This window comes from Marmota flaviventris, chromosome 4 (genome assembly GCF_047511675.1).
Source record: "Marmota flaviventris isolate mMarFla1 chromosome 4, mMarFla1.hap1, whole genome shotgun sequence".
NCBI lineage: Eukaryota > Metazoa > Chordata > Mammalia > Rodentia > Sciuridae > Marmota > Marmota flaviventris.
The window spans coordinates 26851551-26869724 of record NC_092501.1 but is presented as its reverse complement, the minus strand read 5'-3'; the positions used below and the strand labels follow the sequence as shown (position 1 = coordinate 26869724).

The window sequence follows — 18174 nt, the reverse complement described above, 5'->3', positions numbered from 1 at the left end:
CTGAAAACGAACTTCCGGTTCCGGGGACCTTAGCGCTCCAGAGAGTTTTGCTTCCGAGGTTACCGCGAGTGGCGCGTGCAAACGACCCACGTTGTGGGCCGAAGGAGAGAGATGAGGGGCCGGGGGCCGGAACCGTGGAACTCCTAGAAACAGAAGAGGAAAGACACGGGAGAGAGGAGCGGGTCGCGTTCTTGGGGTTCAGACTGGCGGGAGTCGTAGAGTAGCGCCCTAGCCGTGTGGAAGGTCCCAGTGAAGGGGAAGGAGTGCGAAGAGGGTCTCCATCTGGGTCCTAAAACAGAGGGACCACAAAAAGGATGCAGAAGGCTGTGACTGTAGAGATGAGTACTACGAGAAGAGTGCGTGGAGGGGTGGTAGAGGTGAAGAAATGATACGGATAGGTAGCGACGAGGACTGCAGAGGGTCACAGAGGTGAGAGAAACCATAAAGGACTGACGATAGAGGTAAGGGAGCCTTTATAGAGGGATATATAGATGTGAAAGGGTCATGTAGATGGGCAGAGATGTGAAGTGGCAATGTAAAAACGCAGAGGAAGATTCAGGGGGATGTTATGACAAGTTTTAGGGGAGATAAGCAAGCTAAAAGTGAACTCTGTGGAGTGTTCCCTAGTGTTTGACCTAATGAAGGCACCCAAACCAGGCATTTAAGGCTTTTCAAGTAGTGACTTGCTACTCCACTAGAAATGTGGGTCCTCCTCCGGGGTGCATACCCACTCCGGATCTTGCTGCCTCTGCGTGGGGTGTGGATGGGTCGGAGGGGCCTGCCCCGAAGCTTGGTCCCAGGCTCTTCTCGTCGCAGGTACAGGAAGGAGGCTCTTCCAGCCTTGGAGATACCAGTGTTGCCTCTAACTACAACTGAAATTCGGCAGTATTTACGGGCACATGGAATCCCCTTTCAGGATGGCTACAGCTGCCTTCGAGCACCTAGCCCTTTTGTGGGGTCCTCAGAGCCCAAGGATCAGACTAGTGCTGCCACTTCCTTCAGTCTCTTCATTGACAAGACCACAGGCCGCTTTCTCTGCATGACTAGCCTAGCAGAGGGGAGCTGGGAAGACTTCCAAGCAAGTGTGGAGGGACGAGGGGATGGGGCCAGAGAGGGGGCCCTGCTTACTGAGGCTCCAGAAGCTAAGGACATTGAGGAGATCCGGAGGATCTGGGACCGAGCAATACCGCTCTGGGAGCTGCCTGACCCAGAGGAAGCCCAGTTGGCTCGTATGATATTTGGCCTTACCAAAGTGACAGATGAAACACTCAGGCGTTTCAGTGTTCGATACCTACGACCTGCTCGCAGTCTGGTCTTTCCCTGGTTTTCCCCTCGGGATTTAGGATTACGAGGTCTGAAGCTATTAGGGGCTGAAGGCCAGGGAGATGGAGTACACTACGTGGAGACCACTATTCCCCGGCCTGGTGCCTACCACAACCTGTTTGGATTACCACTGATCAGCCGTCGAGATGTTGAGGTGGTTCTGACCAGTCGTGAGCTGGACAGCCTGGCCTTGAACCAGTCTACAGGGCTGCCCACCCTTGCCCTACCCCGAGGAACCATCTGCTTACCCCCTGCCTTACTCCCTTACCTCGAACAGTTCCGAAGGATTGTGTTCTGGTTAGGGGATGATCTTCGGTCCTGGGAAGCTGCCAAGTTGTTTGCCCGAAAACTGAACCCCAAGCGATGCTCTTTGGTGCGTCCTGGAGACCAACAGCCCCGTCCCCTTGAGGCCATGAACCAAGGCTTAAATCTTTCTCGTATTCTTCGTACTGCCCTGCCTGCCTGGCACAAATCTATTGTGTCCTTCCAGCAGCTTCGGGAAGAGGTGCTAGGAGAAATATCAAATGTGGAGCAAGCAGCTGGTGTCCCCTGGAGCCGCTTTCCAGACCTCAATCGTCTCTTGAAGGGGCACCGGAAAGGCGAGCTGACAGTCTTCACAGGTAACCCTCTGAGAAATCACTGGGTTAAAGGGACAGAGAATCAGGTGTCAAAAATCTGGGTTTAGGCCATTGAAAATGTTGAGAAGGGGGCTTCCCCTCTTAGCTTTATAGCTCTAATCTGTGTTTTGATTTAAGGGACTTTTCTCCTTACCCAAGACTGTGTTCATCCCTACTACAGGGCCAACAGGCAGTGGAAAGACAACATTCATCAGTGAGTATGCCCTGGATTTGTGTACCCAGGGGGTGAACACACTATGGGGTAGCTTTGAGATCAGCAACGTGAGACTAGCCCGGGTCATGCTGACGCAGTTTGCCATGGGGCGTCTAGAAGAACAATTGGATAAATATGAAGAGTGGGCCGACCGCTTTGAGGACCTGCCTCTCTATTTCATGACTTTCCATGGACAGCAGAGCATCAGGTGAGATCCTTATAGCCCAGCCACTTTGCTTTTCCAGACAAATCCCAGCACTTAGCACCTTTGGTTCCCTTTCCAACTCTAGTGGGAACTACTTCCAGGTCTCCTTAGATAGGTTTAGGGTTTTCAAAGAGTGGAAGGGAAGAACAAATTGCCCGCAGACCAGCTGTTTTGCCTGAGGTGTCTGGAGGCTATTTGTAATTGACTCTTGAGTTCATTGCCTCTTCTTCTTCCCAGGTCTGTAATAGACACAATGCAACATGCAGTCTATGTCTATGATGTTTGTCATGTGGTCATCGACAACTTGCAGTTCATGATGGGTCACGAGCAGCTGTCTACAGACAGGTGATGCCCTCTTCTTGTCTAACTTGGATACGTCTTCTGAGGCAGCTGGCCTCTAGGTACACACTCTGTACTCTCTTGTTTTCTGAGAGGTGTACAGGTACATACCACCCTGTATGTATTATATAGAGTTGGGGGGGGGTGGCAGCAGGAAGTATGGATGAGGGCCTGATTGTGAGTTCTTGGGTAGAGGAAGTGGAGAGTAGAGTTGGGGTGCTTTGTGGGGAGATGTGGGTGGATTAAGGGTATGTGTCTGTTCTTGAGTCAGGCGCAGTGGCGTATACCTATAATCCCAGCAACTCAGGAGGCTGAGGCAGGAAGATGGAAGATTCAAAGCGAGTCTCAGCAATTTAACAAGGCCCGAAGCCACTTAATGAGACCCTGTCTTAAAAAAATAGGGCTGAGAATGTGGTTCAGTGGTTAAGTGCCCCTGGGTTCGATACCCAGTACCAAAACAAAACAAAAAAAGTTCTTGACTTTCTGACTGTTCATCAACCTCTTTGGAACAGGATTGCAGCTCAAGACTACATCGTTGGGGCCTTTCGGAAGTTTGCAACAGACAACAGCTGCCATGTGACACTGGTCATTCACCCCCGGAAGGAGGATGATGACAAGGAATTGCAGACAGCATCCATTTTTGGCTCAGCCAAAGTGAGTGGACTTTAAAGGGGCTCAGGCTTTGGAGAGTACAGGGGACAGCTGTGGCCAGAGAAAGGTCTCAGTCAGCCTTAGATTATCTTGACTATAGTAGGAGAGGCAGGAGGCAGTGCTTCTGAGGCTATGAAATGAAGAATACATGCACCAGAAATACAGAGGCTGGTAATAGTTCTTTGCCCTCTAAGAGTTCACATCCTCTAGTGAGGGAAACAGTGAGATAGTGATTGTAGCTCAGTGTGATGAGAGCTACAATAGGAAGCATAGGTATCTGGGGAACAAAGAGGAGAGATCTGAGTCAGCCTGAGGAGACTTCCCAGAGGAAGTGTTAACAAACATTGTGCTGTAGTTTGGCAGACTAGGTATTAGTCAAGTACATGGGAGTGCCTGCTGGGCATCAGGACCAGCCCAGTTCTAAAGATTCCAGGTCACTGGGTACCTATTACATGCCAGGCCTGGGCTGGGCACCTGGGAATTCAAGGTGAGGAGCATAAACTCTGTGCCACGATGGAATAGACAAGGGTCTGAGAAAGAGAACAATGCAGCAGAAGTGCAGAAATGATGGTGTTTTCTTCAGGAAATAAGAATGTTCTCTCTGAAGTATGACGTTTAGACTGAGACCTGAATGATGAGAAGCTGGGTTGAGTAGGGTGGCCCACTGTAGAGGAGAGGTGTTGCAAGTAGGGAGCAGCACAAAGTCTGAGATAGTAGCAAGCTTACTGTGAAGGAAATGGGAGACTGAAGTGGCCCCAGCATCACTTGTTGAAAGAGCTTTAGTAATGGGGAAGTACTTTTCCATTTCCAGTTCTTGCCACTATTCCCTAAACCTTTAGCCTTCTTTTCTGTTTCACTCACATGTCTTCTTAACTCCGGCTTTCCTCTTTCTGCTCCCTGTCTCCTAGGCAAGCCAAGAAGCAGACAACGTTCTGATCCTGCAGGACAGGAAACTGGTAACTGGGCCAGGAAAACGATATCTGCAGGTTTCCAAGAACCGCTTTGATGGAGATGTGGGTGTCTTCCCACTTGAGTTCAACAAGAACTCTCTCACCTTCTCCATCCCTCCAAAGAGCAAAGCCCGGCTCAAGAAGATCAAGGATGACAATGGACTAGTGGCCAAAAAGCCCTCTTCTGGCAAAAAAGGGGCTGTGCCCCAAAACTCTGAGACTTAACTCAGGCCAGGGCCCCAATCCCTACCAGTCAGAAACCTCTAAGCCTTCAAGTGAAGGCAACCCAGAGCAGTCACTGAAATGAGCTGACGGGACAGGCTGGGCCATAGACACTTTCTTGGCCTTCTGCTAGGACTTCTCTGTCCTATAGTCCTGAGCTATAGGCCCTTTTCAGGCTAGGGCAGGGTTTCATAGTGAGGAAATTCAATTTAGCTACTGTTTCCAAGAACTATCGTGTGCTGGGCTTTCCTCAAGGTCCTGAATATACAGCACTGAAAAGAAAAATAAGGTCTCTGTTTCCACAGAACCAGTGTTTTCGTTGAAGAAACAAGACAAGCAATGAACAAGTAAACAGAAAAAGTTTTAATTAGTAAAAATACTATAAAGAAAATAGTAATGGGGTGCTCATGGGCTAGCATAGATGAAATGGCCTAGAAATGTTGGCAGCATGCATGTAGTTAGGGCCTCAAGAATTAGAAGGATTGGATCATATGAGTATCTAGGGAGAGGGATCCAGGCAGAGAAAAGCACAGAGTCCTGAGATGGGAATAAGCAAGTCAAATTCAAGATAGTGAGGTCAGGCCCCCTGAACCTAGAGTGGGATAGGAAACTCCTTCCTGAAACTGCATCCTTTTAGGCTTTTGGAGCCAGAAGGTGACATGATGGGTAGCAAGTCCCCATGCTCCCTGCTTTGTTGAGTCAGGCATGAGGTGGCACCTTCTAAAATTAAAATTGATCCTAGGTGCTTAGCTCTGTAATATCAGGGCCTCAAATTGAGAATGGAGCTTCCTCCTGCTTGATTACTTGGCCATGCAGCCATAATAGGAAGCTATGAGCCTAGAATGCCTGGGCACTGTTTCCATTATATGTAACTTCAGATGAACAGCTGGAGTTAGAACTTTTTATAGAGACTTTTTCTTGTTTTACTGAAAAAAATAATAATAATTCTTTCCATTACCTTTGTTTCTGTGCTTTTTCCTATTTGTCCACCAGGTGTCTCCCCAGTCTAACTGGACTTGACTCTGAATTGGGAGTGGATGGGTCCCCTCCCCCACTTGGAGCTTTTGAGCTGTGGGCTCCGTGGAAGCGGGGGCATTAAAAGGTCTTCACATCCACCTCCCCTTTATATCTCTTCTTGCCCTGGGGCTGGGAGGGTAGGGTACTGTATTAACTTCCCTGAGAATCTCCATGAGATTCTTGGCAGAGGTGTGGGTCAGTGGGCCATATGTCCAGTCCCTATCTGACCAGCTGTCCCTCTTCCCTCTGTGATGTGAGCCACTCATCTCTGAATGTGGACTCAAGACCCAAAATATTCTAATCTCTACCCCTCCCCTATCCATTTCCCTCCTCCTGTACCCTCTCTCAGGTTAATATGTGCCAAAACTCCTGGGGACTTTTTAAAAATATAGAACCTAAGCCCTGCTTCCCCCCACCCCCCCCCCCCCCGCCCCGGCCCATTATGCACACATTCTGGAGTTTGAGGAAGGGTACAGAAGTCCTCATTTTAACAAGCTCTGCAGGAGATTATAAAATAGATGATCCATAGACCCTCTCAGAAATATTCCTAAATGATGCTACTTTGTCATCTCACTTCCTCAGGTATCCTGAATTTCCAGTTTCCCTTTGAATTTGCCTGAAAAAGTGGTAAGGAAACAAGAATCCCTTTTTTATGAGTAGGAGGAAGGTTTTTGCTCCATGGAAGCAGAGCTTCCTTTTCAAGATCTTCCAGTCAACCCAAGAGGGGGCTTCTGGGACCCTGTGGAAGGGTCTGGAGTCTGAGAACTGTGGCCACAAACATCTCCAAAAACAGACCTTGGAGCAAAGCTGCTGCTGGCTGTTCTCTGTGGGGAAGATCCTGGGGGTGGGAGTAGTTTCTCCAGGGTTTGCTTTCTTGGGGGTCTCTCCAGACTGGCTGGAGCCAGGCCTCCCTAATCCTGCAGTAATCATTTCCAGCTGTTGGCTGGTCTAGGCCTCATCCAGGATCTGTAACACTGAATGTCAGCTATGCTTTCCAGATGTACAGTACCAGACCAGTCCTACCTACAAGAGCATGAATTCCACATTTAGTCTTCCACAAATGTCTGAAAATCATTTAGGGGTTTCCAGTAGGGGATCTTTGTGAAGGCTATGAATTGAGGATTTGGGGATAGAGGGATAGATATACACTTGTTTGTCTTGCTCCACCCTCCTGGAAGACACCCCTACACAGTGCAAACCAGAATGATGAGGGGGAGAGGAAGCTAACACTGTGCAGCCCCCATCCCCTATACAAATATTCCCCTCCATACCTGCCTCAAACTCCCCACATTAAGATGTAGCCCAGAGTATTTTCAGAAGTTCCTGGAGCCAAGAAAGAAAAGGGTGGGGGAGATGCTTGAGGCAAGTTTTCTGGGATAAGGCTGGTAATCCGCCAGTGTTCAACAACTTAACAATTTCTCTGAGCTCAGTAAGGGGCTGTCCAAGCAGTGACCAGTTGGATCTGTAGGTTTATCCTCAGATTGACTGTCTATTTGTCACATGTAGCTGTGAGGGGCAGCTTCCATACTTTAGACGTGTTTGAGAAGAGACTAAAATCACCCTGAGTCCTGCAGCCCCAGTACTCTTGGCTGCAAACAAGGCCCAGATACCTGTAGACTGAGCCTTTCCACAGGCTGCCTTGAGTACCAGGGAGGGAGGGAGCTCTTGGTGCCTCCCTGCAATACAGGCCAACTTCCTGTTTGTGCCTGTGGGTGGGACTTTATGAGTCTAAGGGAAACAGAGCCAGGCCTTGTGGGGGGCCAGGACTGACAACTGGCTCACCTGGGAAGGCACCTACTCCAGGGAAAGGGGCGGTGTTGATTCTGCTTGGGCAGCCCCAAGCAAAGGTGTATGTGTTGCCAAAAGGTCGGGGGAGCTGTTTTGGTTAAACCCAAGCCTTCTGTGCCTTACAGGGGTTTTTCTTGATTGAGGAGTAGGTTGAGAGTGGATAGGGTTGGGCTCTCTACCGAGCATGGGAGGGTGACAGAGTCAAGCCCCATACCTTTAGGGTAGCCAGGTAATTTAGCTTTGGGTCACGTGCTGCCTGTCCCTTCTCCAGGTGGAAAGCCATGAAGTCAGTCCACAGGGGCAGCCTCCGGCCACTATGGAGCTCTTTTTGGATTGAATATTGAGTGGGTTGTTGAGGGGGTGTGGGGAAGACCACTCCCCTCCCCGGGTGGGGGGCGCGGCCTTAGCCGCCCCGCCCCGCCCCGCTCCACCAGGTCGGGCCAGGCTGGTGCCGGGAGCCCGGAGCCCGGAGCCTGGAGCGGGCTGGGGATCGGCGTTCTCGCCCTTAGGAAGTGGGCGCGCTGGAGCAGGAGCTTGGCGGGAGCTGGAGCGGCGGTGCAGGTGGCGCTAGGTGAGTGGCAGGGCGGTGGGGGTGCAGGAACCCCCACCTCCCGCACATCTTCACTCCGGAGCGAACTTTCTGAGTCTGGGCAAGCTGAAGGTTAGTGTGAGAAGGGGTAGGGGTCCCTGCTCCGTGGGACGCAGGCGAAGAGTCCGAACAGCAAAGCGACATAGAAACCGACGGACCTAAACACACGCGTGTACACAGACCCACGCATGCACTTGGGACACATGAACACACGTGCGTTCGGAAAGGACGCACCCAGTTGGATACCCTAGCAGTCCGAGCGATCCGCGCCGACCCCAGCGGGCAGGGTGATGCTAATTTAGTCGTGGATGGGGGAAAGGGGACTCCCCGTGACAGCCAGCGGGGGCGGGCAGGGTGGGACCCATCCGGAGGTTCCTGCTTCCCAGCCGCCTCCCTGCAGGTGATAACCAAGACGTAAATAGGCGCCGAGCACGTGATTGCTCCGCAGATTGGTGGGCTGTGCTCCCCCAACCCCACCACAGGACCGCGACCAGGCCAGGGAGTTTGCTTGGTCAGGTGTGGGGCTGATTCCATCTGCCTGGAGCGGTGATAAGCCCTCTTCTAGAAATAGGAGCACAACGCCCCCTGGAGCCAGGGTGGATGGGAGGCCGAGAGACTATTAGGCTGGAAGGCGTTATTTACTTGGACTTCTCACCTTACAGTTCCGAAACACTTTGCTGAAGTCCGCGTCCCTGAGGGTATCGGAGGGAGGCCCTTGATGACAGTGGACAGCTGCCCCCGTCCCTTACCCCCAGCCCAAGGGGCAGCTGCCTGTGGGTCCCTTTCTACCACCACGTCCACCTTTTGCAGATCTGGGAGCTCCTCCTCGCAGAATAGGTACCGAGAGCCCACCCGTGCAAGAATGGGAGCCTCCTATCCCCACAGGGAATGCTAGAGAGTAAATGACCCCTCAATACCCAAGGGGCCTACCCCCTCTAGTAAGAAGGAAGAGCCCCCACCCCCGCCCCCAGGGAATGAAGGAGGGGGCTGCAATCCTGCCTTCCTCCCCGCCCCACCCCCACCCCTCCACACGCTGAGCCCAGCTGCTGCCTAAGCTTCTGGGCCGGCTGCCAGAAAGGGGAGGAGGCTCTTAGTGCCCCTGGAGGCAGGGATGGGGCAAGGCCAGAGGAGGGGGTCTTTACTGGGGAGAGGGATTCATTCTGTTCTTGTGAGGCTGAGGGTCTGGGGTGAGCCTCAGGGTGGTTGGGCTGTTTCCCTTTCCAGGGAAAAAGAAAGAAAAACAACCCTTTCCATAGAGCTAAAAATAGAGCTGAGAGCCGGCCAGGCTGTGGCCTGGAAGGGGGGGGGGGGGTGGATGCTCCTTCCTGGGGCCCAGCCGGCTCTGGCAGGCCGGGGATGGGGGGTGGGGGCGTGTGTAGAAGGAGGAAGGTTGGATTTGCTTAGGGGTATCGCATCAGCTGATCTGACCAGGTCACCGAGACCCCTTAGGGAAAGTCCGGGGTAGTTTCTGAGGGGGGGGGGGGTGTTTAAGAAGTTGTCAGAGTATCTGAATAAGACTTGTCAATGAGTGAATAATGGTTAGGAGACCCAAGTCTATTTAAGTTTATGACTGGGTGCAAAGGACTGTGAGTTGGGAGAGATGGTGCACAATAGGCGTATGGCATCCAGGGTCTCCGTGTGTGAGTTGGCCTGGAAGATTGTGGAAAGGAGAAACACGCAACCACGTGATGGATGAGACCGTGTGATGTGGCTGCCTGAGACTGAATGTGGGAAAGGTCGTGTGGGTGTTAAGATTGTGTTGTTTTCGAGAGGGTGAAAATATCTGTGACCCTGAGAAACACAGTGGAATGTTGTCTGCTTTAAGGCTGGTGTAGGTTTAGACTGTAGGTTTGGATCGCTTATCCCAGCGATTGGTGGGGCCAGAGGCCGCCCCCCTCCGAGCAATGACCTCTTCTAGCAAATGACTCGGAGGGCAAGTTGTGGAGCACAGATCCGCGCCAGCGGCAGGCCTGGGCTTGCGGGCCAGGGCCCAGTGCTGGGGAGTGAAGTGGGTGACCCCCACAGTGGGGAGCGACTGGTGTGTCATCAGAACTGGCCGCCAGGTGGCGCCGCCTTTGCAAATCCAAGTGTGCCGCCTCCAACCCGTTGGGGGTGGGGCAGGCAGCGACCGGGCCTCGGCCCCGACTTGTGCCCAGGCTCCGGGCGCTGGTAGTTGAAGGCGGGCAACTAGCCCTCGGCCTCTTGTCTGGACTAAGAAGCTGGAGAGTGTCTGGGGCGGGGGGAGGCTTCTCCTAGAGAAGCGGAGGGGGAGGGGCGGCCTCTAGCGCGCCTTTGTGCTTGAACAATGACCAGCTGCCACTGGCCCCGGGGGCCAAGCTAGGGTAGAGGGTGATCCGCCCGCCAAGTTCCGAGCCGCAAAACACATGTCCACCCGGCTTCGCAGGGAGGGATCCTGAACGCTGCCGTGCAGCTCCGGCGTGCGCCCTGGCGGACACGCGTGACGTGGGGTGCTTGCGCGTGTCTGCGCCCCAGGGCGGGGACGCCCCTTGGACCCTCCTCCGCACCGCACCGCACCGCCCACTCGGGCCGGGCGGGGGCTGGCCCGGGCTGGGGGCACCGCGGTGGCGGAGGCGGAGGCGGGGCCCGGTCAGCCCGGCTGCTCCGAGTGGCCGCGCGCGGGCCGGAGCGGGCGACGCGCCTGTGGAGCGCTTGGGGCGGCCTGGGGCTGAGCATGGAGCAACGCAGCGGAGGTGAGGGGGCCAGGGCTGGGTCGCCCCAACTTCTCGTGGTGCAGTCTGGTAGGGAGGTGACATTCCACCACCGCCCCCCCTTCATGAAAGCGGGGGGGGGGGTGGGTGGGGGGTGGACTGAAGGGTAGGGTGGGGGCTCCCTGCTTCCTGTCGCGAAATGGGAACTCAGACTTGTTCCTGCTTGACTGGTCCTTGGAGTTTGGGAGGGGGAGAGACTTTCCCCAACTCTGCAGCCCTTCAAACTGAGGTCTGTGAGAGCTGGGATCTTGGCCAGATGCCTCTCTGCCCCTGGCTGAACCTCAATCCCCCCAGCCCTCTAAACTGGGAGGCATCCCTATGCCAGAGTGATTGTTCAGGGAGTGCTGGGGAGAACGAGGGGTTCCCTTTTCCCACAACCACAAACGCGTTTCTCAAAATGGAGCCTCGCTTGCCCCTCCTTCTCTCTTGGGCTCCAAGAGCGGGAGCCCGGCTGGCTGGGCCTGGTTTTCCAGACGCCTGGCTCTCAAGACCCACTCCATGTCCCTCTGGATTTAGGGACCCTTGGCTCTGTGGCTTAAGTGACTCTGGTTCCCAATAGGTCTGCCTCTGTCTCCTCGTGTCTTAGCCTCTCTGCCTCTGAGTCTTTGTCTCTTGTCTTTGGGTCTGTCTTTCTGAGTCTGTCTACAGCCACCCTTTGCTCTGGTCACTCTGTGCAGTCTGAAATGAGAAGTGCACACACAGTGCCTGCCGTTTTCCCCACTGTTCTTCCGTGCCCCGGAATGGTGCCTGAGAGTGGGGAGGACAAGAGGGGGAACTTTATCAGCTTTGCTCAGGGATGGGATTTATGGGGTAGTCTCAGCCCCCACCCTTGCCCTGCCCTGCAGAGGGGCCTATGATTGCACCCTGCACCCAGCTCACCTCCTGCCTGGCTCCCAGCAACTCCTCCCTCATTCTGGTCTCCTTCATGGTGGTTCTCAGTGTTGTAGTGCCTATCCACTTGGGTGGGGGTAAAGAGGATAGACTCAATGGAGCACAGGCAAGAAAAGGGGAACAGATTGGGCAAAGGAGTCAGATATTGTGAGTCTTACCTCTCCCCACCCCTCAAGAGGGTAAAAAAAAAATCAGGCTCCCACCCACCCAGGGACCCTGCATGCCACTCAAGTCTCTACCTATTCCTGCACTTGCTCACACTCCTACAGACTCCTTTTTACATACTTGTAAAAAGTACACACTCACCTTCCTGTTCACATAATCATGTAAGGTACACATAGTAGTTTACACCTAAATTTGCATATACATAAAGGCACTGATACATCTATCCAAACATTTTCTCTGATGTAATCACATTCAGACCCAAGTTCACTGACATATGCATTTGCGTTTACCTACACTATAATATTGACCTCTTATTCACTCACACACACACACTCTTATAAGACACACTTAAGAATTCACACATACTTTCATGTATGTATAGAATGTTCTGGTACATCTGCCCAAACACATATATTCATACCTCCTCGTGATGTACTCACACATTTTCATATACATGGACAGTGTTCATTTTCATGCTCCTGTACATATAGTCATGCACAGAAATAAATAAATATGCACACTCCTACTCCCGTGAAGTTCTCTGTCCACTTCTTGGCCCTTGCTCTGCATGATGACTTCAGCAGATGCCTAAGTCCTGGTCATCAACAGTCTCAGTACTGGGAGGGAGTTCCGGGTGGAGGTTTTGCTATCCCCTTCCAGGAAGGAGCAGGGCCTGGGGAGGTGGAGCCCTCTTGCTTGAGATTCTGGCAAGGGAATCTTGGAGCAGCTGCTAGAGGTGGTGGTGGGCTTCTGCATGTATCCCTGGGGCTTACTTTGGAGACCAGCTAAAGCTGGAAGGTTTCATAGAGGTTAGCTGCAGGGCAGAGACTGTCCAGCCTCTTTGGATCCTAACTATGGATTGTGGAGAAGCTGGGAGTTGTCATAGAAGTAAGCATGAGCTTGCCTCTACCTCTGAGAGGCAGGGGACCCCAGAGGGCTCCTTAAAAGCTGTGGGGTTCCTGTTTATCCAGCTCCACCTTTGCCGCCTCTCTGTCTGAGAGAAACTGAGGCCCAGCAGGGGGAGGTTGGGCACTACCTGGCCTCAGCTGTTTGTTCCCTAATTACCATCTGAGTTGCTGATTGCATCCCTGATGTTGCAGCCTAAACTGCCCTGTAATGAGGTCACCTGTCCCAGGAGAGCAGGGACCTACCTGTGCTTGGAACTGGTGGAGATGGCTCCACACCTCACCTGAGCCCTGACCTCTTATAGGTTTGAGCTTGGGCCTGGATCTCCATTGCCAAATGGCCCTATGTAACCTCCCAGACCTCCCATCCCTTCATCTCTGCTTGGTGAAATCAATCAACCTGTTCAGACCAGAGTTGGGCAGTTGTCTGGCATCTAGAGAAGATTGAGGTTCATGCCAGTGTTTGGAGGAGGAGGCTTGCGAGGGATTGGGACTTTTTATTGGTGCTGGGGTGGAGGGAGGTTGACCTGGATCACAGGATCAGGAGAAGACCTTGTATGGGGATGGGGCTAATGGTGGAGGGACTCTGACACCCCGGCCCTGCTTACACAGGTTGCCCTCGAGGCCCTTGGCCAGGCCTGAGCCTCTGCTGCCATGGCCATTGTGCACACTCTGCCAGTGCCACTGGAGCCAGCTCCTGAGGCCACAGCTGCCCCACAAGTTCCCACCATGGGCAGCGTGAGCAGTCTTATCTCTGGCCGGCCCTGCCCTGGGGGGCCAGCTCCTTCTCGCCACCACGGCCCCCCTGGGCCCACCTTCTTCCGCCAGCAGGATGGGCTGCTACGGGGTGGCTATGAGACACAGGAACCACTGTGCCCAGCTGTGCCCCCCAGGAAAAATGTCCCCAGCACCAGCTTCACCTACATCAATGAGGATTTCCGAACAGAAACACCCCCCAGCCCAAGCAGTGACATTGAGGATACACGAGAACAGCGGGCACGCAGTGCCCACCTCCGTGGTCCCCCACCAAAGCTCATCCCTGTCTCTGGAAAGCTGGAGAAGGTAAGGACCAGCCCCTCTTTGGGAGTCTGGGTAGAATCAAAACCCCATTCCCCGGGGAAGCTGGAATTTGTAAGCCTTTTTACAGGGTAGAATGTGAGCTTGAGAGTCACCAGCCCTGGTTTCTAATCCCACCTGTCACATTCTGGCTGTGTGACCTTAGGGAAATCACTTAGTCTATCTGAGCCCATTTTCTGTTATCAGTCTAGTCAAGGTAGACTTTCATTGGCTGTCATGAGAATTAAATCAAATAATGCTTAGCATGGTACTGAGGACCTACCTAGCAAGTACTCAGTAAATCTTAGTTTCTTCAGTTATCAGTGTCCAACAACCATGAGTTTGATTTGGACAAGGCCTATGGCCTTGCTCAGCCTCCTTTTCCTCATCAGTAATATGGGGATGGTTATAATGTTTTACTCGTCTGACTGTCATAATTGACTGGAAATGAACCTTTTGAATCACTTGACATAAAGCTGACACCCAGGAAGCCCTCTGCCAGTGGTAGCAACTGTTATTAATGTATGGGGGTTGGAGGTGGGAGGGCAGGGAGCATGACAAGAGCTTTGAAGGATCAGGCAGCTCATCCTCAGTGTTATGTGGTACCTTGTTTCAGAACATGGAGAAAATCCTGATCCGCCCAACAGCCTTCAAGCCAGTGCTGCCCAAACCTCGAGGGGCGCCCTCCCTACCTAGCTTCCTGGGTTCTCGAGCCACAGGGTTGTCTGGGAGCCAAGGCAGCCTGACACAGCTGTTTGGGGGCCCTGCCTCCTCCTCCTCCTCTTCCTCCTCTTCCTCTGCTGCCGACAAGCCCCTGGCATTGAGTGGCTGGGCCAGTGGCTGCCCCTCAGGGACTCTATCTGACTCTGGCAGAAATTCTTTGTCCAGCCTGCCTACCTATAGCACCGGGGGTGCTGAACCAGTCACCACCTCCCCAGGCGGGCACCTACCCTCCCATGGTTCTGGGCGGGGGGCATTGCCTGGGCCAGCCCGAGGGGCCCCTACTGGGCCCTCCCACTCAGACAGTGGCCGGTCCTCCTCCAGCAAGAGCACAGGCTCTCTGGGGGGACGTGTGGCTGGGGGGCTCTTGGGTAGTGGTCCCAGGGCCTCCCCTGACAGTTCCTGTGGGGACCGCTCCCCTCCACCCCCACCCCCACCTCCCCCTTCGGATGAGGCCCTGCTGCACTGTGTCCTGGAAGAAAAGCTCCGAGACCGAGACCGTGACCGTGAGGCAGATCTGCAGCAACTGCGGGACAGTCTGGATGAGAGCGAGGCCACCATGTGCCAGGTGTGGTCAGTGGTGGTATTGGGGGTGGTGTGGCAGAACATCCAAAGATACTGGAAGTGCAAGGAACATTTCCATTTGGTGGGGAGACGGGGATGGGCAGTTAGATTAACACCCCCCTGGTGTCACGTGCAGAGTGATAAGGAGTCAGAGCACTGCCAGCCATGTGCCAATTTTTAAAAATTGAGCAAGTTACTTAACCTTACAGAGCTTCAGTTTCTCCATCTATAGATGGAGATATTTCTGGCTCCATAGGGTCAACATGAGAAATAAGGCCAAGGATATAAAGTGCTAGCCTGGCACCTCGGAAGTGCAGTGTAAATGCTTGGTGTTACTATGGTGGTGGTTTCTATTATTATCATAAAAGCCATTCATACTACTGTTGTAATAATTATTACTGGTTTCATGGACTCTGCCTTCTTAGAACCCAAACTGTGGGCCACCTGGGCAGTGAGCAGGTAAGGGTGGCAGGGCTCAGTCTGGGGAACCTGAGCAGGACAGACCTGCCTTCTTGCCCACAGGCATTCGGGGAGCGGCAGCGACACTGGCCTCGAGAACGCGAGGCCCTGCGTGAGGACTGTACAGCCCAGGCGCAGCAGGCCGCACAGCGAGCCCAGCGCACCCAACAGCTGCTGCAGCTGCAGGTGTTCCAGCTGCAGCAAGAGAAGCGCCAGTTGCAGGATGACTTTGCACAGCTGCTGCAGGAGCGTGAGCAGCTGGAGAGGCGCTGTGCCACCTTTGAGCGGGAGCAGCGGGAACTTGGACCACGGCTGGAGGAGACCAAGTGGGAGGTGCGCCAGACCAGGAGGGACAGGCAGGAGGGTGACACCAGGACACACCCTGGAAACACAGGCCCAGCTATACACTCTCTCAGCCAACCGCCCCAGAGTGCCTGCCCTTTCTCACCTCTGTGAGAAAAGGACCCTCAGATCTCCCTTTTTGGGTGGGGTTCTCCTCCTGCCTCCATGTTAGGTCTCCTTGTTGGTCTGCCTGGTGCCCACATAGCCAGTGGCACTGCTGTCTCACTGCCTTCCCTACAAGGTGGGTATTATTAATATCCCTATTTTAGACACAAAGAAACTGAGTTCCAGAAAAGCTGGAGCCGGGACTCACTCACACAACAGAGGCAGAAGTAAGATTTGAACCCAGGCTCAGATGTCGGTTCTCACACCCAAGACTGTGGTGCCCCTCACCTGGACATGTGCTCTGCCCATGATTGCTCCCATTCCCGCACCACAACCACCTTGTTCCCGTGGCTAGGCAGTGCTTCCAGAGTATCTTCTGATGTTTTGATAACACCAGATTTGAAGGAAAAAGATCTGGTCTGTGTTCCCCTTTAGCTACTTACAAGGTGTGTGACATTGGATATGTGGCTAGGCTCACCTCAGTGTCTCTATCTGTAAAATGGAGGTAATAATTGAGCTTCCTGAATGCCCAGCATGATGCCCAGGGCCTGATCCCCTGAGAGAACCCTTCTCACCATCCTTCCTGACCATCTCCCACCCTCAGGTGTGCCAGAAGTCAGGCGAGATCTCCCTGCTGAAGCAGCAACTGAAGGAGTCTCAGGCAGAGCTGGTACAGAAGGGCAGCGAGCTGGTGGCACTGCGGGTGGCACTGCGGGAGGCCCGGGCTGCTCTGCGGGTCAGTGAGGGCCGAGCCCGGGGCCTGCAGGAGGCAGCCCGAGCCCGGGAATTGGAGCTGGAGACCTGCTCCCAGGAGCTACAGCGGCACCGCCAGGAGGCCGAGCGGCTCCGAGAGAAGGCCGGACAGTTGGATGCTGAGGCAGCTGGACTCCGGGAGCCCCCTGTACCACCTGCCACGACTGATCCATTCCTCCTGGCAGAGAGTGACGAGGCCAAGGTGCAGCGGGCAGCAGCTGGGGCAGGAGGCAGCCTGCGGGCCCAAGTGGAGCGGCTGCGGGTAGAGCTACAGCGAGAACGACGGCGAGGCGAAGAGCAGAGGGACAGCTTTGAGGGGGAGCGACTGGCCTGGCAGGCCGAGAAGGAGCAGGTGATCCGCTACCAGAAGCAGCTGCAGCACAACTACATCCAGATGTACCGGCGCAACCGGCAGTTGGAGCAGGAGCTGCAGCAGCTCAGCCTGGAGCTGGAGGCCCGTGAGCTCGCTGACCTGGGCCTGGCTGAGCCAGCACCTTGCATCTGCCTGGAGGAGATCACTGCCACTGAAATCTAGGACTCCAGCTCCACAGTGAGCTTCACTGAAGGGGCCAGGAGCCACGGGTCCACTCAGACCCCAGAACCCAGTGAGCATCCCCAAGTCTTAGGGTCTCAGAGCCGCTTGTCTTCCAGGGTACAGGCCTCTAGGCCTCTGTAAGAACTTGGGTGTCCCTGACTTGGAGGAGCAAGATCAGACCCCTTGAACGTCCCCCATGTTCACTTTATCCAGAGGCTCCTACTATTCTGCCCATCTCACTCCCCAGCTGCTGCCAGTGCCACCCCACCAGTTCTGTTTGTCCCAAATGCTTGACAGCCCTTTCCAGCCGTCGGAGCTGGGAAGAGGAAGGGGCTTCCTCATCTCCACATTCTCCCCACCCCAAAGCCAGAGAGAGCCAGATGGCACCAGCTGCTCCAGATGTGCCTGCCCCCACTTTGGCCATGTTGGGGGACAGGGCTGGAACTGGGGTCTGATCCCCATGTCCCAGCTCTGCAGCCTCCCTCCTGGGCTGAGGGGGCTGAAGTCAGACCAAAGGAAGAACTCAGAAATGTCTTGTTTATTTGTGTTTGTGACCAAGCAGCCCTTCCCAACACCCAGGTTTATGGCCTTGTTTTCACTTGTATATTTTTCACACTGTAAATTTCTTGTACAAACCCAAAGAAAAAATTAAAAAAAAATTTTTTTTGGTTTTTAAAAAATCATGAATATGCTGGATAAACGAGTGCTGGAGGAACTTGTTTGACCTCCATCCCTTCATTGTTTGCTGGCAACTCCCACACCTCTCATAGCTCTAACTAAGGAGAGGAAGGGCCATGGGGGAAGGACAAGTCCAGCAGAAAGTGAGGTCCTAGTGTACCACAGCATGAAAGTGTCTCTGTTAGGAACTGGAAAAGCTTTCTATCTTGTCTCTTGCACTGAATGCTACTTGGAACTGGGGGGTGGATGCATTGACCCCTTGAGGAGTCTCATCAGTTTTTGTCCCTCAATTCTTTAGGGAATTGGGGGTGGGGGAGAGGGGACATGAGAAGATGCCCACCAATCCTAGGCTCCAGA

The 18174-nt window shown here is 53.8% G+C and overlaps 2 protein-coding genes across 5 annotated transcripts; both read left to right on the top strand.

Annotated features, from left to right (window-relative positions):
• Positions 1-46: 46 nt before the first annotated feature.
• On the top strand, positions 47-5478 carry Twnk (twinkle mtDNA helicase). Its single transcript, XM_027930347.2, has 5 exons — positions 47-1943; positions 2122-2362; positions 2597-2704; positions 3211-3352; positions 4258-5478. Exons 1-5 carry the CDS (start codon positions 701-703, stop codon positions 4522-4524), a joined length of 2001 nt encoding a protein of 666 aa, XP_027786148.1. The 5' UTR covers positions 47-700; the 3' UTR covers positions 4525-5478.
• A 1811-nt stretch (positions 5479-7289) lies between these two features.
• Lzts2 (leucine zipper tumor suppressor 2) lies at positions 7290-17826 on the top strand. 4 transcript variants are annotated; one of them, XM_027930080.2, is made up of 5 exons: positions 7290-7897; positions 13218-13667; positions 14278-14949; positions 15468-15737; positions 16456-17826. In XM_027930080.2, the coding sequence occupies exons 2-5, from the start codon at positions 13260-13262 to the stop codon at positions 17137-17139; spliced, it is 2034 nt and encodes a 677-aa protein (XP_027785881.1). In that variant the 5' UTR covers positions 7290-7897; positions 13218-13259; the 3' UTR covers positions 17140-17826. The 4 variants fall into 4 exon arrangements, with proteins under 4 accessions (XP_027785881.1, XP_027785882.1, XP_027785883.1 ...); XM_027930081.2 differs by lacking the exon at positions 7290-7897 and adding an exon at positions 10503-10626; XM_027930082.2 differs by lacking the exon at positions 7290-7897 and adding an exon at positions 10503-10626 and having other exon boundaries at positions 12911-13667.
• The last annotated feature ends 348 nt before the right edge of the window (positions 17827-18174 follow it).